Source organism: Melospiza georgiana, chromosome Z (assembly GCF_028018845.1).
Source record: "Melospiza georgiana isolate bMelGeo1 chromosome Z, bMelGeo1.pri, whole genome shotgun sequence".
NCBI lineage: Eukaryota > Metazoa > Chordata > Aves > Passeriformes > Passerellidae > Melospiza > Melospiza georgiana.
Genome location: NC_080465.1, coordinates 3,580,031 through 3,600,885, shown reverse-complemented (window position 1 = coordinate 3,600,885; position 20,855 = coordinate 3,580,031). Strand labels below are relative to the sequence as shown.

The 20,855-nt window shown below is 39.3% G+C and overlaps 1 protein-coding gene across 2 annotated transcripts in view; it reads right to left on the bottom strand.

The window, feature by feature from the left end:
* FBN2 (fibrillin 2) overlaps nucleotides 1-20,855 on the bottom strand; it is a 123,014-nt gene that overhangs the window by 44,840 nt on the left and 57,319 nt on the right. For both annotated transcript variants that reach the window (XM_058043486.1, XM_058043487.1), the window contains exons 19-25: nucleotides 18,448-18,573; nucleotides 13,221-13,340; nucleotides 9,718-9,855; nucleotides 8,337-8,387; nucleotides 7,055-7,180; nucleotides 3,830-4,057; nucleotides 652-777 (exon numbers count right to left, since the gene is read on the bottom strand). In XM_058043486.1, the coding sequence (XP_057899469.1) occupies nucleotides 652-777; nucleotides 3,830-4,057; nucleotides 7,055-7,180; nucleotides 8,337-8,387; nucleotides 9,718-9,855; nucleotides 13,221-13,340; nucleotides 18,448-18,573 (915 nt within the window). The remainder of the gene's footprint in view (nucleotides 1-651; nucleotides 778-3,829; nucleotides 4,058-7,054; nucleotides 7,181-8,336; nucleotides 8,388-9,717; nucleotides 9,856-13,220; nucleotides 13,341-18,447; nucleotides 18,574-20,855) is intronic.

The window sequence follows — 20,855 nt, the reverse complement described above, 5'->3', positions numbered from 1 at the left end:
CCTATCTTCAGATTTTCCAGACAGTAAAGAACAAAATCCTAAACTTGTAAATTAAACACACGTGTCTGTGTCTTCCTGAGTTAACATTGCACTTGAGTCAGAATTGCTGAGGTGCCCTTGTGTGTTCTCAGCCATCAAATCTAAATGTAATTAACTTGCAGTCTCTAAATTCATACAATGACCAGAGAGTAAGGAACATAAAATAATCTCTGTGTTAGAGCATTAAACTTGGCTTTGCTGGTGATCCTTATTGATTTTTCAGGTTGTACAGATACAGCATGACCTGAGCACCTTAAGCACCAATGATAAAAATATAAAAGTGTTGCATTTATTAACTAATTAGTTTCTGAAAGGAAAACTTGAGACTGTTTGCCATTCTCTCCAAAGATTAAGCTCTTAGAAACTGAAGGAAATGAATGGCATCAGGTCTCCAGATCACCAAGCTATGCCACAAGAGCAAGCCAATTTAAAAAGCCCCAGGGATGTGGGGGAGTCCCCATCACTGGATCTTTCCAAGGGGGACAGGGTGCTAGATAACCTCAGCTTTCCCCACAATAGTTTGAAGGAACAGGTTGGTATTTCCAGGTCATTTTCAAGCAGGACTATTCCATTATTCTAGGCAAAACTGTGGAAAATGCAAGGCTTACTCACCTGTACAGTTTCTTTCATCCATATCTAAAGTGAACCCACTGTTACACCTGCATTTGAAACTTCCAATTGTGTTTCTACATTTACCATTCATGCACATGCCAGGGAACACTTTACATTCATTGATATCTAGGAATAAAAACAAAGGAAGTAATTAAGAATTAAGAAATTCTTAAGCACAAAGATAAATAGAATCAACAGGAATTTCCAGGAACAGGAATTTCTTACCAACTGCATTGAGCATAAAAGGCAGGCTTTGGGTTAGAGGGGACATCCTTGGAGACCTGACTGGAGGTGAAACATTTCCCAATCTTTTGGCTATTTTTGGGTTTCTTTGCTTCACAATACCCAAAGCAATAATTAAAAGTTTATACTAATCAGGAGTCAAAGAAATTCAGGGATACTCTCTGAGTTGAAACTCTGATATGTGTATGGTGCTCAAGTTTGCTTTGTGCCATAATCAATATTCCTGGCACTCCTGAGCCAGTTTGTAAAATATGCAACCATTACCTGGTTGATTTGGTTAGGTTTTCAAATTGAGACTGCCAGAGTTTTATCTGGAGCTGTTCTGAAAATTTTATTATTTTTGTTTTGTAGAGCATCAAGTGAAATGTTTCACCTCTCCTCAATGCTGAGTAACACAAACTGTTAAAGGATCTTGCACAGGACAAGGCTGAATGACCTCTCCTACACTCTGTGAAATAATTTGCTGAGGCCATGTCCTTAACTGAGGATCATCTTCAACAAAACAAGCATCTATCTCCCACTAATTTCTGTGAATGGAACACAACAGTGGTCCACATTAAGAAACAGAAACAGGAAGCCAAACCTCAGAAAATCTCAGCCTAGACAAGATTTATGAAATAATTAACTATTTAAATTAAACCAATGTCGGTTAAATTATTGTTGCTATTGTTGTGGTTATATTTTCCTTATTTCTTCGGTAAATCACCAATGAAAATCAAGAGCTTTGACTGAGAGTAATGACTCCTAAAAAGCAGAGCTCATTTATGGTGAGGCAGAGGTCTCACCTGTTATAGCTTTCTAAAGCAACTCAAAATATTCCAAGAAAAATGCTTCAGAATATATCCTTAAAGAAAAATAAAAACCCTAACAAATTTTTGGATCACCTGAGCTTCTGGACACAGAAAACTAGTTTTTCTTCTCAGATTTTATCCATCTGAAGTAACTTGGGTCTGGTTTCTTAACACTCTCCAGCCTATTCTGTTTTGTTGTTGCTCTACAAGAGGTGAAGGTAGCAAGAACTGGACAAAATACTTTTATTTACTCCTTTATCACTGCAGATCCTTTTTGTCACTGCTCTCACAATCATGACACAACAGACACCCTCTCCTTTTAATCACTTACTGATTTTGCAAACCAGAGAAAGAATCCACCCTTCTTCAGTCCCCCAGAGAGCCCTCACCAAAATTTAGTAATATTTTGTGTTTACATCTAAAATAAGTTATTTCTCATACCGTATGACACTTGGCTCATTCCCTGCAAAGCACTATCCTAAAAAACATGCACATTTTGCACTATTCCTGTAATTCAGAGCTCTTCTCCTTTAAGGAATTTCCTTCTCCTCCTTACGCAATTCAGACTTTGCAGCTTTTGCTCTCAAGCACCCATGAAAGCAGAGAATCCCCCACCTGTACCATCAGCTCCTTCAGGCAAATACCTTTATCCCATCTCTCAAGCACACTTAACAAGCAGCTCCAAACACAGGAATTTCCTCAGAATATCCTCTCAGATGCACCCACAATTAATCCTCAGACACCAGAATCAATGCCTCAGGATTTAGGTTTAATATTTTTCAGATCCTGTACTGCTTTAGTGTGTAACTCTAAAACCCCATAGCCTGTCATCTACTGTTCTCCCATTTTATTCAGGCAAAACAATACTTCTCTAGGCATGAAACTGAAGGACACCTTACTGTCTCAGGCCCTGAGAGACATAAACAAATGTCAAAATTAGGGGGGGGCAAACTTAAAGGAAATTACTTCATTACCTGAAGCTGTAATTGGAGGATTAACCCCTGACATGTAAACGGACCAAACTTTAACTGGGTGAAAAACTCGTGATTGCTTTCTGTCACCTTGATATTTTCTGAAAAATCCCTTTGCCAGAATTTCTTCTCCTGGGAAGACGAGAAACCTCAGCTTTCCATGTTTTGCTCCTCTGGAATGTGAGTTGGAGAATTGTTTGCCCAGGATGTGAATTGTTTTAACTTAATGACCAATCCCCGTTCAGCTGTGCCAGGACTCTGTCACGAGTTTTTATTATTCATCCTTGTCTAGCCTTCTGATGTCTCCTTTCTCTTTCTTTAGTGAAGTTTTAATATATAATTTTCTTTTCATATAATACCATAATGTAATAAATCAGCCTTCTGAGAACTTGGAGTCAAATTCTCATCCCTCACCTCGTCCTGGGGACCCTCACAACGCTGCAACAGTTTTCCATCTTGGGTGTAGCCTCTCTCGGAGGCTTCTGACGATTTTGACAAGCTGTACCTGTTGAAGGCCTTCAATAAAAACCCACTTTAATCCTCTTAATCTTGTCTAGCCTCTGTTCTAGGAACACATATCGCTGGCCAGGGGCTGTGTACAAATCACAAACGGGAGGAGAATGCTGAGGAACTGCCTCGAGCTGTTTGATTTTCCAGCATCACTCTCAGTCCATGGCTATGACAATGGGAAGATGCCACCAGCTCACATCCCAGGCAGCAGACACAGAACTCAATGTCACAACTCACTTTATGGGTTTTTGACCAATCACACAAAGCAAAAGCACATGGACAGTAGTTCTTTCCAACCACTATAAGCACACGTACCTTTGGCTAAACAATGCTGGCTTATTTCAAATACAATACCTGCTTGTGAGCCTTAAAACACAATGCACAGTCCTCCATTATTAAGCTTAAAACCTCCTAGTATCTGGATAAACTTTTCTGTAGCTTTTTCCTAATATCTTGCTAGATAAACTTTCCTGCAGCTTTTCTGCCTGCCTTTTGCAGCTTTTTCAAAACCCTCTAATATTAGAGATCCCCACAACACAGTCCAAGCCATTAGCACCACCAACTCTTTCAGGCCTTTATCCGCCTCTCAAGCAGGAATTCCCTCGGGATACCCTCTGGGATGCACCCAACACTTGCCCGTCAGGCAGAAGGAGGAAGGCTCACCTTTGTAGAAGGGCCTGCCCGTGAGGAGATCGCCCCTGTTGGAGAAGCCGGGGCCGCGGGGGCACAGGGCCCGGTGTTCCGGGGAGCCGGGAGCGGGGCAGCGCTGGCAGCCGGAGCCCCAGGCGGCGCCCAGGGCACAGCAGCAGGAATCCATGCGGAGCCTGCCGGGCACGGCCTGCACGCATTCCTCCTCCTCCCAGCGCAGGTAGCACTGCTCCGTGCGGATATCTGCGTTACACGGCAACAACAAACAGGCTTTTATCCCTCTTCCTGTTCCACAACAACAGCAAACAGGCTTTTATCCCTCCCCCCGGGCTGTTACATTGTGAAAAAGGTGTATTTTACGAAGGGCTTTTCAAGGCTTTTATCCGTCTTCTCGGCTGTTACGTTGTGAAAAATGCGTATTTTATGATATTTTCGCAAATATTAAAATGAGTATTATGTGTGATGCGTTAGAGAGTTATGCTGTATTAATTCTCTTAAGTAGTGTGTTAAATGCATTTTTAGGTTATAGCAAAATGTTAAAATAGAAACTATGCTATACATTTTTCCTAAAGAAAGGACTCGCACTGAGATAGCAGCCACAGGACACCTGAATCTTTCACAGAAAGAGAATTTATTGCCCCATTATCAGAAGAAACGAACTTCTTCCCACCTTGCTCACGCCCGTTAGTATTAAGAGGAAGAAGCTGACACTGCCCAGCCAGAATTCTGTGTCTGAACTGAATTTATCCATCATGTATGAGATGTATGAATATGCAACAAGTTATTGTTTTTAAGGGTTAATCCTCTGTTAACGTGGGTCCTTTTTCGGGCTCGTGCTGCCCAGAAAATGGTACCTGGATATCCGTAACTCTTTGTTTCTGTTGTCTCATATTGTCGTTATTGTCTCATATTGTCCTAATCCAAACTGTCCAAAATTTTTATTACTCTAATTATATTGCTATTTTAATAACCATTTTATTACTATTAAACTTTTAAAATTTTAATAACAAGTGATTGGCAATTTTCACATACATGCTGAGGCCTGAGGCCTGAGGCCTCAGCTGAGCTTGACTTAAGAGATGAATCCTGGGCACTTTGTGATTAACACCACCGGTGTTATTTAGCTAAAAACAGATTACAACAGTGCTTATGCTAGCTGTGTAGTTATAAGCTTATGTAGTTATCTACAAAGAATGCATCAATTTAAGAAACTTTCCTAAGCGCCATTGATGCCTTAGGATTTTACCTTGTACATTTTTTATGTATTTATGTATTTTTTATATCATCCTGAAATTCTTTAGTGTATAACTCTAAACTCTATATACAGTGCTAGCTACTGTCTTCAGATTTTGGTCAGACAAAACAATTCCTCTCTAGGCCTGGGAATCCAGGACACCTCACTGCCTCAGGCCCCAAGAAATGTAAACAGAAGTGAGTTGGGGGGAGCAAACTTAGGGTAAATTACTTAATTACCTGAAGCTGTAATGGAATTGTAAATGTAATTGGAAGATTAACCCCCAGTATACAACTGGACCAAACTTAGAAAAGTATAAAAACCCAGGACCTGTCATCCATTTTGGGTGCAGCCCCTGGCGGGGTTTTGTCTGTCTTCTGGAAGTGTACCTGAAGGCTCTTCAATAAATATAACCACTTTTTATTCCCTTAATTTTGTCAGGCCTCTGCTTTTAGGTAGCCCTGGAAAAGGCATCAGTTTCTCCACGAATAGAGGCCTGTTTGTGGGGTATTTTAGGAGAAACCCTCCAAGCTGAGGCCTGGGCCCTGGCCAAGCCCCAGCCCTTGCTGGATGGGATGTGTGCCACCAGATCCAGGAGTTTCTGTGCCAAAAATATATTCAAGTTGGTTTGACTGGGTGATTTGGGCCTATAACAGCTGGACTCACTTTTGGGGTGAATTTGGAGACCCCAGCTACAGGTGGATACACTGTGTAGGATTTTCCCAATTGCTGGGAAGGGTTGTCCAGGTCCTTCCTGTGAATGAGGATCTGAATGATGGTAAAGTATTTAGGCAACTGGGGATTAATCTTTTTCTATCACTATCCTTTCTCTCACACAGTAATGATTGGGTGCACTACCTTGCTTACTTTTGCTTGTTGCTAAAGCCAAGCGTGTCGTTTTATTGAATGCATTATTTTACCTTTGTGTTGCCTTTATATTCTTAGTAAAATGACACCATTCTTTTCATCGGTGTCTGTGTTTTTAAAATCACCCCGTCAATTGGCAGAACATTAACAAGCACACATTAACACTCAGCTCTTGCTCAAGGCTCTGCATTTCTGCACAATGTTCAGCCATTTGAAGTTGCTGATGCTGCACTATAGTTAAATTTCTGGATCTTTCTTGTGCCACATAAAAGTACAAGAATTTATTTTGTTGTCTCCCCATATCAAGATAAATCCTTACCCTCACATCACTGCTTCTTAGGATTCTGTGTGTATTTGACAGGACAGACACATGTATTTCTTTACTGTACCAAGTATTCTCACTTATAAAATGACCCTTTTATTTGATGGGACAGCCACATCTGTTTCTTTATTGTACCAGGCATTCTGACTTATGAAATGACCCTTTTGTGGCTCTTGTGGTTAAAAAAGAAAAAAAAAAGAAATGGTAAAAAAATTCTTTAAAAAATCCTCTAAATATTTATGTTACTGAATTAATTTAATAGTGTAGTGAATACAGACTAAAACCAAAAAAACTGACTGTTGTTAGGCTTACTGTAACACCAGGAAAATACAATAAGGTTTCCAGAAAAGTTAATTATGCTTATTATACTCCAGGGTCCATCCCATTAGCAGCAAAGCAGTTCAACCAGAAGACAAATCAACAAAGTGTGCAGGCAAAATCTAGTACTTGTGTACCCAAATGTCAGGAAAAGAACCACACACTGGCCTGTGCACTGAAAAAAAAAGACTAATTTGCACCAGCATATTTGTGCTCACCATCCATCACCCAGGACACCGCTGCTCCTGAACAGGAGTCAGAGCAGGGACAGCACTTTAGCACAGCCTACTGACTGCACCGAGGGCAAAACAAGCCTCAAAACAAACTCAATCCTCGAAGGAATCAACAGCTCTTCTCTGAACTGGCTCAGATATTCGACATCTAAGCAGGCACGTCATCTGGGATAACTCAGAAACAAACCAGGCTTTCTTCCCAGCCCCTTGGAGAAGGGTTTTGGAGGGCTGCGGGACACAGCTGAGGGAGTGGGGTGCGCTCTTACCTAAGCACAGCCGGCCTGTGCCGTCCAGGGTGAGCCCCTCGGGGCACTCGCAGCGGAAGGAGCCCCTGCTGTTGATGCACCGCCCATTGGGACAAACCCCCGGGAACACCTCGCACTCGTTCACGTCTGCCGGGGACACAAAGGGTTCGGTTACCGGCACGCTCCGAGGGCAGAGCTTCAGCTTCACGGAGAATTTTAGGTGACAGGAAAGAAATGACACAGTGAATCCCCTTTCATCGCATTTTCAAATGGGGGGAGGAAAAGGGACATACTGAGTGTGATACGTGATGTGAGGTAATTCATGCTTATATGAAAAATGTATAACATAAAGTTGTAAACAAAAATCCAAAAGCCTGAGACCACTGACACTCAGACTGCCACAGCGAAATTGTCAAACTCCAGATGGCAGCAAGGAAAGAAAGCCTAATTAGCAAGCAAAAGGACGTGGCCAGTGCAGTGATGAGCCTTTGGAGAACACTGCAAGAGCAATGAACACTTGATAAATATCTTCAACCAAGAAAACTAGAGTCTCAGTGTTAGCGTTCAGAAACACATAATCACGGGGGATTATATGCGGTGCTTTTTATGAAGAGCTCTGGGAATCGGGGTGTATTCAACCCAAATCTGACTCCGACCATACATCCGAAATGCTCATGTTTTATACTCTATCGTTACATAACTTTCATGTTAATTATTAAACTTATATTGTTCTATTGTATACATAAATTTAGCCCCTCTCTGAATTTCCAGCATAGTTTCTCACTATTCTTCTTATGGTTATATAAGAATTACATTTAATTACTAAACAATCATCACATCTAACAATTATATAATTTATCATACTGCTTACGCAGGTGCAGTTGATCTGGGAAAGCACAAAGCCTAACATTTTAGATTCTATCTTTAACTTTTTCCAGGGTTCCACTATCATCAGGAACACACATCTGAATACCGGGTTCCCATAACTGGATCAAACACCAGCCACCTGCCAGAAACAGCACCGTCCAGCCCTGCACAGAGAAAAGAGACTTCATGCATATGCGGGGTGACAAAAGAAACCACCTCTGCCTCAGGCAGGAAAAACTGTATAAAACAGCATTTGTGAACAGAGAGATATCTGGTGTGATAGAGGTTGGATCAGGGTTCACCCAGCACCACTGTCTCTGACTGTGGCTATTGAGGACTGCATTTTCAGCCGTGAAAATAAAATCTTTCGTTATTATTATTAATTCGGCTTTTTCATTTATTACATATAACATTGAGTAAGAAGCAAAAACTTCACCTTCACAGGTAACACCCTTCACTCTGGCAAATCCTCTTGAGCAAGCTGTGTCTGGAATCAAGCCAGAGAGATATTGTTACTGCTTCAGAGTGACAGTAAGGCAGGAACAGAAAATTTAAAAATACATGTATCTTCAGAATTTGCTAATAATTTCACTCTGTAAGGTGGGGGGAGTGCTCTAGCCTCAATAAAGAAAAGTATTGACTCATATTTAACTACTGATCATGTTTAAACTAAGTGAATAGTTGAGGAAATTAATCTCAGACTGTTACTTTCTCATGTGCTTTCCTTACTGAAATGATCAGCACCTAATCAGATTCAGTCCCTGCACTGACATGTAGCTGAAAGGTAAAATTCCTTCAAGAGGCCTGAAGATTTAAAACTGTAGTCATGCCAATCATCAGCTTTTTTTTCCCCCACCAAAGCTGAATAATGGATCTGAGCAATGAGCTTACTTGAGGAGATACATGTAAAATGTAGCATCATATAATGATTTCAGAGCTTGCTGTAATTTAATTAGTTGCAGAACAGGAAATTCAGAGCCCAAACTCACCCAATCTGAACACATTATCTGTCTAGATTAATTAGATTTTGATCAGTTTTACCAGTCTAACCTGACCATCTGCTTCCTGAAGTCCAAAGGAATATCTTTGCTGCACTGCACAGTTAAGAGCTCTTCTGGATGCTGCTTGCACTCTGCTTGTTAGGGGGGATACATGTGCCCACAGTTACTGTTCCAATTAAAAATGAGAAGCTAAAACATCTTGACACCAGTTCAGCCGCCAGTGGCACTTTTCCAACCTTAAGGGGATCAGTATTTTTGCCATAAACTAGAGTACAGTGAGCATTGCTGCTCCCAGCTTCTGTAAGTAGCCCTGAAATCTAATAGCAGCACTATTTCTGCAGTCAATAATGGTACGCGAGCTACAAGTTCGAAAAGAGCTGGGGAAAAAAGTGTTAACAGCCCACATCATAAAAATGAATTTTGCCAGATATTTCACTTTACTGTTTTAGTCCTTTACCTCCCTATCCCAGTCAATACATAGTCCTTGTGGAGATGAAACATATTGGAGCCATTAAGAGGTCTATTCACATGTTATTTCCTGGTATGCTTCAAAGTTATTAGAATGATCCCTGATGGTGCACATTACAAGTCTAAAATAGATAACTTCTAAAGAAGACAACTTCTTTTCTTAGGTTTTTGGGACGGGAGCTGGTTTTGGTGGTTTTTGTTTAGTTTACTTTAGTTGGTTGGTTTTTTTTGTTTTGTTTGTTGGGGGTGTTTTTCTGTTTGCGGTTTTTTTTTATACAGAGAGACAATAGGAATCTACTAATCATACTTATTCCCTTCTCCCAGAAGATGCAGGATGGTGGAGCATACCCAGTTCACAGCGTTCACATGGGCTGCCCCAAGCTGCTCCCAAGGTGGCACAGCACTCAGATTTCAGCGTGGCACCGTTGATGTTCACTTCACAGTGGCTGTCTCGGATAGTAAGCCAACAAGTCCCCTTCAGGCTGTCTGCAGCAGAACAGAAAGCAAAAACAACACAGAGTTGTCACAGCCAGAAGAGCTGGCATGCCACGCCAGCAGGCAGAGCACCAAGGGAGCACAGGCTCTCTTTAAAAAGAAAAAACTTCCATTAGAGTGATTTTGTACACAGTTTAGTTTAGATAAATAGTGCTATTTATCTAAACTAAATATTTTCTTTTAGTGTAAAGGGATGGCACTATCACTGAAAGTGACCAACAAACCACACTGCCTGAGGCATTTTACAATCCAGGTCCCACAAGTGGCAGAGGTCTTCCAGAGACTGCAGCGGTTTTATTAATTTCTTTCAGCTAGTGGCTGATCCATATAAAATAGACAAAAGTAGAGATCTCAACCTGGAACTCCCTTTCCTGGGTGTCTGCCTGAACCCCTTCTGAAATGCAGGTGTTCTTGTCTCAAAGGGAAGCCTTCAAGGTTGTAAGGAAGTTTAAAAATAAAATAAAAACACGGTGGGTAGGAGTGTTCTGTACTATTTTAGGGGTCTGGTTCTGCTGCTGCATTAGCTACACTTTGGAAAGTCAGTCAGATCTCAAATCAGGCACATACTTTGTAAGTTTTACCTTCAACACCTTTACACTTCCCCCACCTTACCAAGGTTACCCTCAAATGGTACAACATTTATTGGGACAGGCAATCCTGTCTTAAGGATTGGTGATCAGACAGCAAAAGCAGCCTGTAAGGTCAGACCTAAAATGGAAGCTCAGCCTGGGCAGGGTTTAAAAGTAGGTGCATACTCAAGAGTTCAAAGTGACCCAGACAAATTTAGTTTGATCAATAATGAAAGGAAAATAGGATTTGGCTTTAAGATTTACATGCATTGTATGTGCAAAAAGCCAGACATTTTACCAATACCTCATGCTCAGGAACAACTTGCTCAAAACAGAATCATTCCAACTTATTTTCTTCCAAACAGCTTCACATTTTCTACCAAGCTGTCATATTAAAAATGATGCAGACCACAAGGAGCACGACTTGTCTTAGGTTGAAGCAACAGGAAAAAAACATCACCCAATAATGTGAGTGAAATCAGCCCCAGAAATTGGGCAGGGTATTTCATTAACAGCTAAGTGTAACACAGTTGTATTATTTAGGTTAACATTGGTCTCAAACATGTGGGACTGAGCTCCAAACTTGAACAAGTGCATAAATACAGAGCTCAATATTATTTCCTTTTACTTGCCAACTTGCCTTTATAGGAGCGAAAAATCAATACCAATATCTCAGAAATTATTTATATTCTACAAATTAGCAGGTGCTTCTGCTCACACCACACTATCCTGCCAAAGTCTGCTTGTCTTATCCTTTTCAGGCTATTCCTTTATTTTGCATCATCTCTTTTGTGCAGACAAAAATCTTTTGTGAAAGAGTTATTATCCAACATCAAAGCATTCTTTCTGCTGCTCTTATCTCTTTGATTCTGACTTGAAGAAGAATATATGCATAATAGAGGCAGATGGCATCCTACTTATTGTGCACTGTATGAACTTCAAAAATCTTAACTAAAATATGTGCAAAAAGCATGTAAAAGTGTCTATTTCAAAAAGCACAAATGGCTGTATCTGAATTATGGGCAATTCCCAAAATAGCAGTGAAACACTTGTATACTTCAAATATGCTTCAAAAACAACAACTCTTTTTTTGCCTCCATGAGCATGGTCTTAATATTGCAAAAGCTGCCCATGGGCAAGTTTTGTAACTGCTGAACTTACAGCCCTCATTTGCTGAAGGCTGGAGTTTAAATCTGAGTGCAAATCACTGTAATTTGAGCAATGGATTTTTCTCCATCTGCCCAGGAAAGCTCACAGAAAGAGACAAATGGCTAACATCTATGCTGAATAATGTGGTACTGATTCTGGTTCTGACAGGAGAGCAAATTTGAAAGTATAAAAAAATAAACTTGTCAGAATCGGACATTACCTTATTTTGATCATTCCTGTGCAGAACACAAAAAATCCTAAACTTCAATATTATTTTAGCCCTTCATTTATATTTAGGACTAAGGTATCTGTTGCTACAGCAGTGCTTGACAGAAGCAAACAGCTAAAAAAAAAACAGGACAAATATATTCAAGTTTTTCTCTACAGGGGTAATGGAGGAAAATCAGCTTGAGATTTAAAATGGCATACATTTGATAAGAACACTTTTAAGTTTTTCCACACAGTAAGTCATCTGTAATCTCCAACCCCTCACTTATTTTTCAGTAACCCAGCCTGCCCTCCTCTCATTGCTTCCAACGCCAATGGAATTTTGGCCAAGGTGGAAAAACTGGGCTCTAGCAGTAAAAATCTGTATGCCTTGCACCAGCTCTACTTCTGACCCTTCTGTCTTAACATATTCACACTTTTAGTGGAAAAACATGGTTCCCGAGACTGTTTTTGTTGACATGAAAAACTAATGATTAGGCTCTCAGTGTGTAGCTGGATCCTATTCTTCAGTTTTTATCTGACTACTCAGCTCATTTTTTTGTTTATATTTTATGTAATTTGTCACTGCTTTTCAGGCCAAATGGGACCTCGTACTGTAAACAATCAAAAAAAAAAACATTTGCAAATAAATCTGGAACATTGTTATAATTGGGCTCCTTGTGAACATGTGGCCCCTTTGGATGCAAGAACACAAGATTAAAAATAAGAGGTACAACAAGCATATGTTAGCATGGTTATATCAAGAAATTAGCACAACATGAAAATTAGAAAAACAATAATAAACCTCACCAGCCAGTATGCTGCAAGGAAATGTATGAGAAAGCTTAGGCAGAAAAGTAACATTCACTTAAAAAACACACTAAGGCATGGAAGAATACCATAATTAAATAAGAGCTTGAGTCTTTGCATTAATTTTTCCTTCTTAAGAAAATCCTGACAAGAAAATTTGATTGAAAAATGTCAAACAAATCCATATGAAAACAAAAGTAACATTTAGGATTAGCATCACCCACTTAATAACGACACCCACTTATTAATGACCATTTACTAGTCGGAGCAGCACACATATCTTACAATAATTTCAGTTATGCAACACAAATGATATGAAACAATGGCAGCTTATAAACACCTGCAAAGTACAGCAGACCACAACCCTTTTGAATTTTCTTAGAAAGCCAAGGAAAAAAAAAAACACACTAATGAATGGCTTTCAAAGACAATGGCAACGACATCCTGCAGACAACTGTTGCTGCTTACTCCAATAAAACCTCTGCAGCATTCTGCTTTTTTTCCAAAAGAATCCTCAAAGGATACTAACATTTTTAGATACGTGTAGAATATGTATCTATATATATATGTATATATAAGTTTTTTTAATAAAAAGGGAAAATGAAAGGAGGAAACACTCACCAATACAAATCAGTCCTGTAGGGTCCAACTTGCTGCCAGATGAACACTCACAGTGGAACGACCCAAGGTTGTTCCTGCAGGCTCCATTGACACATGGGCTGCTTTCACATTCGTTTATATCTGCAATCCAGAAACAAAAGGCATTATTAGGACTAAAGAGTGCCTCTGGGAAGTACTCCACGGTAATTTATATTGTCTGAATGCTGTGGTAGACTGTGAGGGGCCAAGACTGCCTGAAGTGTTTGCCCCTCCTTTCCTCGCAGAAGTTTTGTATCAAGAGATACAGGAACAGACAGGTAGGCTGTATTTTGAAGTACCCATACTTTGGAGGTGTTTATTAAATGGCCCTTTTCTACAAGGACAATTAATTTCCAACAGCATGGGCCATAAAGTTCTCCAGCATCAATTACAACTGTCCCGTGAGAAAACACAACTCTTTGTTCACAGAATGCAAATGCATTCCCAGCCACACCATGCAGAGAACAAACAAAGCCCTCACTGTTTCTGCCATTTATGGCCCCATGAGAAGAATTAAGAAAACCCTGTCAGAAGCAAAAGATCGCAATGCTGGGTGCAATTCTCCAGTTATGGAAATGCGGGAGAAGCAGCAGTTGCAATTGGAATACTGTAAATGGTACTGCTCTTTAGCCCCAAAATCCTGTTTATCATCCCTGTGAGGTTTTTAAGCTTGTTCACATGCAAGAATAGGACCCCTGCAGACAGCATTATTTGCTGATGTTTTTCTTTTAAGTGGAATCAGTTTTAAGGTTGAAACAATACACATTCTCTCCAAGAAGACTGCTGATGCATATCCACCATTTCCCTCTCAACTCAACTAATCTGATTTTTTTTATATGCATCCTGAATCAAGCCATGCATTCTAATCCAACCAGTTCCCTTTGGCAGGCTTGAAGTTAAAAATGTTTAGTGCTTGCTTATATTTGCTAGCAGTGCTTCAGCAATATCTTGTGATATCTATAAATTAAACCATCTTAATTTAAATTAATTACAACCTAATGTAGTATCTAACTAAGCACTAGAGATATTAGCAGCATGAAGAGATCATTTTCAAGACAAACTGAAATGCCCTCTGTATTTTTTTTAAAGTTTTGTAAGAGATACAATTTGCTATTTTGTTATGATGCATCAAGCCTTCCTTTCACCAGAGATGTGCATGGTGAAAGAAGCAACAGGTATTTAAACATATATAATAATATAATTGTATTAATTAAAAAAAAACACAACACAAAGCAAGAGAGAGAGATAAAAATGCCCAGAATCAGTACACTTTGGAAACTGTGTTATCTCTTTTCATGCCAAAAGCAAGCACTTAATTTAAAAGCCAGCTTTCACATATCTTTTACTTAATGGACTTATCTACAAAGAGCAAACAGGACTTGGCTTTGGCTGTCACCAACTTTCTGATCAACAACTGAGCTTTATGTTTCTGAAGCCGGATTTTAAACTGTGGATTGCCCACTTTCCAGATTAATCCTACACAGATACAGGGATGCAAGATCTAAGAGGCTTTATCAGGTCAGGACAATGTGCCTCATTGTTAATTCTGACAGAAAAAGCTCCAAGTCCCTCTGCATCCAAGCTGGCAATTTGGAGTCCTCACCAGCAATTATCTGCTCTGCACCAAGGCCTTCTCCTCCCTGTGGATATATTTTATACTCTATTACCTCAATTTTTAGTACCCAGGAATGCTGCCTGCCTCTGTTGCTTCCCACTCTTTGGCTTCCCCCAGCCAGCAATACCTGGTGGTGGAGAGTGCTCTCTCCTGCTTTTGCAGAGAAACCAAAGTGGTTCTGAAAATCATAAATCACTCCGACTCAGGAAAAAAAAAAAGCAATCTAAGTATCTATTTTATGTCAAATAATCCTCTGAATATAAATTCTCTGGGACAAGGACACTTTTGCTCCCTCTCCCTCTGCCATCTTGCTTTCAGAAGTTTGTCTAGCTCTAAAAAAAAAGTGAGAAAAACTTGAAAAGACAGGACAAACTAACAAAACAGAAGTGATGTATTCTCCATCCAAACAATCACAAGTGTTACTCCCTTCTTTAAATAAGTTGCAACTGTAGAGAAATTTCCACGAGGGACCAGGCATCATCTGTGAAGGTACTTAAAGCTGAAAATGGGTGATTTTCATGTGAAGTGTCACACTGCTTTAAGTGCTTCAGCTGCCCTCACACAGAGGTTTGCACAGACACAACCAATGTGCAAGACAAAGTGAAAAGCAGACTGGTGTCACTGTCCAAATCATCGCTTCAAGAAGATACAGGGAAGTTAAACTGCTTCACATTTATGGGAGTAATACGAGGTCATCATGCCTACCTTTGATTTTCCCTGGCATTAAGCAAGGCAGGATTACAACCAATTTTCTTCTAAGAAAAGACATCTTTTTGTTTCAAATTTTCAGAGTTTAAATGAAAATCTGACAAAAATAATTGAGGGCCACACCTGGAAGCCAATGTCCCTGAAACTACAACCAAAGAAGGGAGTAAGTGGAGATAGAGAGACAAAACCTTTCATCACCTTTTGAAGAGTAGAGTCAGCTCTCTTGGCTTCATGGGCCATGCTCCAGGCCTTTCTGCATTTGATATACTTTAGCACTATGCTAAGTAAGAAGAAAAAAAAGAAACAAAACCCCAAGCCAAATAAATTTCGATAGCAATAGGCTGAGAATAGTGCATTGACTACATCTCAAAATTGCCATCCAGGAAAGAAAAATAAAATTAAAAGATGATATTAAGTGCACTGCTGAATCAAGTGAAAAAGTATACCATGCACAATGTAAAGAAACTCCAAAAATTGTTTCCCTAGAGCTTCTCATGATAATACTAAATGGTAATTTTTAAATTTTTTAAATTTGAGCAAGCAACAAACCAAATGGATTTTAACACTATTTTGTATGAAGAAATGCTATGTACACTATTTTATATGTACATGCTATGTATGAAGATATTTATTGAGGTGTGTTTTAAATTTTTTTTCTCCTAAGTGAAGTGAGTGTACATTGTAAACGTCAGAGAAAGAAAAGTTGAAACAGTCCACTGTACATTCCTGGAAATGAACTTCAAAGCACATCTGGTTTACATTTAACTAGTTATGTCACTGGAAACACAAACTAAACCATGGAGCTTGTCATAAAAATCTCAACTTTCACAGACTCTGGTGCCTCAAACAAATCTCCTACTCCGTGCAACAAACTGATAACATTTCAATTGAACTACAAAGAAAACAAGAGTTTTGTTGTTTCTTCCGAGTTGCTGATGAGATTCATATTAACAATTTCTTGGTGACTAATAAGCATCAGAGCATTTTCAGTGCTCAATGCAGAGCTCCTGACTACAGCAGGTTTTTACAACCAGTGAACTTACAACTCCAAAACGAATCATGAGAAAGAGGATTTGGGCAGAAAGAGAGTAATTTCCTTCTCTGCTGCCAACCCAGCATTACTACTGCCTAGCCAACGTGAGTAAAAACGCAACATTAAATATTTTTACAGACACTTTTACACAAAACCCTTCCTGACCAGCTTTTTTACCTCATTGGCTAAATTTAGACATTTATCCAAGGACAAGACTCAAGATGTATTAGCAGTAATAGTACCGTTACCATTAAGAAATAAATCCAAGTTTACTGTTTGAAAATGCAGATACGTTTTATTTCAACAGGACTGGACTGGCTGGGCTGTCTGCATTCTGGCTTCTCACCCACCCAGCTTCAGGTCAGTGTTTTATGCTCTCAAGTTCTTGGTAGTGAGCACCTCCCCTCACCACACCACACCAGTTTCTCTGTCTGGAAGATTCCTCAAGAAACATGTGCATTAAGGGCACACGGTACACTGTTTTCAGACAGAAATCTTGCAGTGCACAGACACGAATCACAGAGAGAAACCCTGCAGAACAAATTCCTGAGCGCTGTGGGCAGGTAGGCACTGAGACAGCTTGGCACAGAAAGTCTTGTAAATCCACGAGGGCTGGCACAAGAAAAGCCCCACTCTGAACAAGTGGTACCAATCTGTAACATGCAAAAGGAGCAAGAACTGACTTCTAAAGGCGTCCTCTGAAACCCACATGTATTAAAATATAAAGGAATCCAATTTCTTTTGCATAGAAGGGGTGAAGATGTTTTGTATGGAACATGTGAATGATTTTATACTGCTAGAATTTAAAACCTTGCCACTTTCCTTTCTATGTGTTTCCTTAGCTGTATGGCAGTAACTTCTACCTGATCAATAATAATGAGCTGAGGACAGTAAAATCTTCCACCATTTCAGAAAAATCTGGAGGATTACACTGGTTCACATAACAAGTGTTTTGCAACAAAGAATTACAGCTTCCCCATCACTCAAAGAAATGCAAAACCATTTACTATAAAAACTTCCTAATCCATTTACTATAAAAACTTCCTAATGATTACAAATACTGAGATTTACTGTGGAACTAAACAAAAAGGAGAAGACCAGAAAAATTGTTCAACTTCTAATCCTAATTAAGAGTTAGCACATAAGCTAACACTTCCAATTTTACTTTTTTTGGTACAGTAAATTTAGTAACTAAAAATGCTCATTAGTTTCTGCTATACGACATTTTTGCTGCTTTAACATCTGTAGTAATGTATATACTAACATTAAAGTACTAACATTAATAGCAATATTACTATTTAGAAAGATTATTTTTAAATATTAGTATTTATAAATATTAGTATTTATAAATATTTATATTTATGAAGAAAGCAATTTTGATTGTACTGAAAAAATGCAGGACAGTTTTAGTACTACTGGGCAGTAATACCCAGGTCCTGGAATGCATCACAGATAATAGGACTGATCTAGAATTAACTATCACCCCAGAGTGAAGGGAGAGAAGAAAGGAGAAAAGAAAAAGGAGACTCTGTGATCAAGACAGATGCACTTCCCTAAATGGCAGATGTGGTGCTCCTGCTATGTGATCACAGGCAACCACGTATTGTAGGTTTAAAATGTTGTAGCTAAGCAAAGGAAAACATTATCGCATCAAATTAAATTATTACTTTGAAAGAAATTCAACAGCAACACCAAACACACTAAAAAGCAGGGAAATAAAAAATGAAATGTGAAAATTTATGCAACATCACAGCTCTCTCTCTTCCTCCGGTATCTGCCACCGCTCCGGCGCCGGTTTCGCCGCGACGTGGCGGAATGCACAACAGGTGTGGCAGGAGGTGCAGGCTGCTCACCTTCGCAGGTGTCTGTCTCGGCGCTGAACAGGTATCCCCGGGGGCAGGAGCAGCTGTAGCTGCCCGGGGTGTTGCGGCAGAGCCCGTTGTCGCACAGCAGCCCGTTCACAGAGCACTCGTCAATGTCTGCAGGGACACACACACACACCATCACCCAGAGCGACAGCTCTGACCTGCAAAGCTCTCGCTCGCTTTCAGGCTTCTGCTGCAAAGATTTCTGCTCTGCCTTTAAAGTTGTTTTGTTCTTTCCACTAGCAAACACAAAAATTAGTTCACGGTTAGGTTTAAAGGAATAATTGTGTTTTCCTGCAATGACCCTGTTCATTTGAGTTTGGTCAACGACCTTGACCTTGGTCAAATGACAACGATCTTTGTCATTTCTATGACCACACCATATAAACTAATGGAGGTTTATTTGCTCTGAAAACAGTATTTTAATTATTTGTTTTATTTAAGCACAGAAACAGCAGTGTGTTAATTACTGTTCTGTCACAGACATGTTTTCTGAAAAATTCTTTCCTTAGGATTTTTCCTCCTGAGAAGCTGAAAGACCTCAGGAACAAAATGCAAACAATGGTTATCTGCTGCTGTGGAATGCAACAGGTGCATCTGTGATTGGGCTCATGTGGTTGTTTCTAATTAATGACCAATCACAGTCAGCTGGCTCAGACTCTCTGTCCAAGCCACAGACTTTTGTTATTCATTCTTTGCTATTCTATTCTTAGCCAGCCTTCTGATGAAATCCTTTCTTCTATTCTTTTGGTATAATTTTAATGTAATACATATCATAAAATAATAAATCAACCCTTCTGAAACATGGAGTCAGATCCTCCTCTCTTCCCCCATCCTAAGACCCCTGCAAACACTGTCACTCTGTTCTCTTTTATGGGCTAAAATTGTTTTTGTTATCAATGAAGTGCATTAAAATCTGTCCTGTACGGTTCATGCATGGCAGCCATCTCAAGAGTACACACACACCTCCCCTCCAGAGGAACACTGAATTTAAAAACAAACAGGATTAAGACCAGGATATCAAGTACCTTCTCTAGGTATAGTAACATAATACCCTGAACTCCCTTTAAACCAACTGAAAATAATTCTAATAAAATGTAATGTGTCTTCCTCACTGCCCTACTACTTGTTCTATGAAAGAAGAAAAAAATATAATTTTAAGCCTACTCCTTTAATGGCCATCACATGTCAAAATAACATATGTTTATAAAGAATATTAATAAGTCAGGATAAACATGATATTTTATCCTGCTTCAGGTTGTCTCCTCCTTAATGACTGCTTGATTTTCCAAACCTAATACTGCAACTGAAATCTTAAATCAAACAGATTTTTAGAGAGTTTTTAAGTTTAAAAATATAGAAGAAAAATGAGAATGCAATATAACTACAATCTGGTGAATTTTGTTTTCCCCAACCTTTTCAGATTTTCCAATGTGTGCTTATTCCTGTAGGATTCAGACAACAAAGCCTAAATTTGTTGATGATGATGAATCCAAGATTTAAGTCTGGCAGCCATAAATTTACAAAAAAGCTCTTCTTTCCTAACCTGTCCTTAATCTAACTTCATCTGATTTCAACCAAGGAAAGGAGGACAAATTTGTAAACAGACATTTTCAAGAGCATTTCTGAGCTTGTTGTCATACAATGCTTTAGCCCAAACTGTGCAGTGTGATGAATGCATTATTTCATTAGAATCTCACAGAATAACTTCAGATTTCATTAGAATATCACATAATAACTTTAGATTTGGACTGTAATCTGTTGGGATAAGCTCTGTAAAAACACTGAACAATGCAGCTCATGCTTTAAACCCACTCAGACCTGGCAAAAATTCTGTCTGCATTCTGACTGATGCCCATTTTTATTTCCTGGCATCTCATAAATTGTGCCATTAATTATAATCTTTCAACTTTTTATCTGAGTGTTCACACTTAAATTCTTTTATGGAAAAATTCTATCCAAGAATAAACACATCCTCACATTCAGTCAGCTTTATCTTTAATTTAAGTAAATACATAGATTATACTAGCACTTACCTAATCCCAAGAGTAACTAGCTAAATAAAACCCCTTCCAATAAAATCCACTTGGAGAATGAATACATGAAGAATTTTAAAAATAAAAACATCAGTGCTTTTCCTGCCAGAAGGTCATATTTAGGGCTTTAGGAAGTGACTAGATGTAAAGTTCCTTTATTCAAGCAGATGAAAGGAGACACTTTCTTTACTTTGTGTTTCCTTTGCATCACCGGGAAGGAATGTTTGATATGAAAACTATACTGCAGCTATAGACCAGGTTTTCCCCAGCAAAACTGGAGTTTTGCCAGCAGACAGGTCAGTAAATCTTTAAGTGCAGAAAGCAATAATTTACCAAACTAAACACAGTACTTAAGGACAA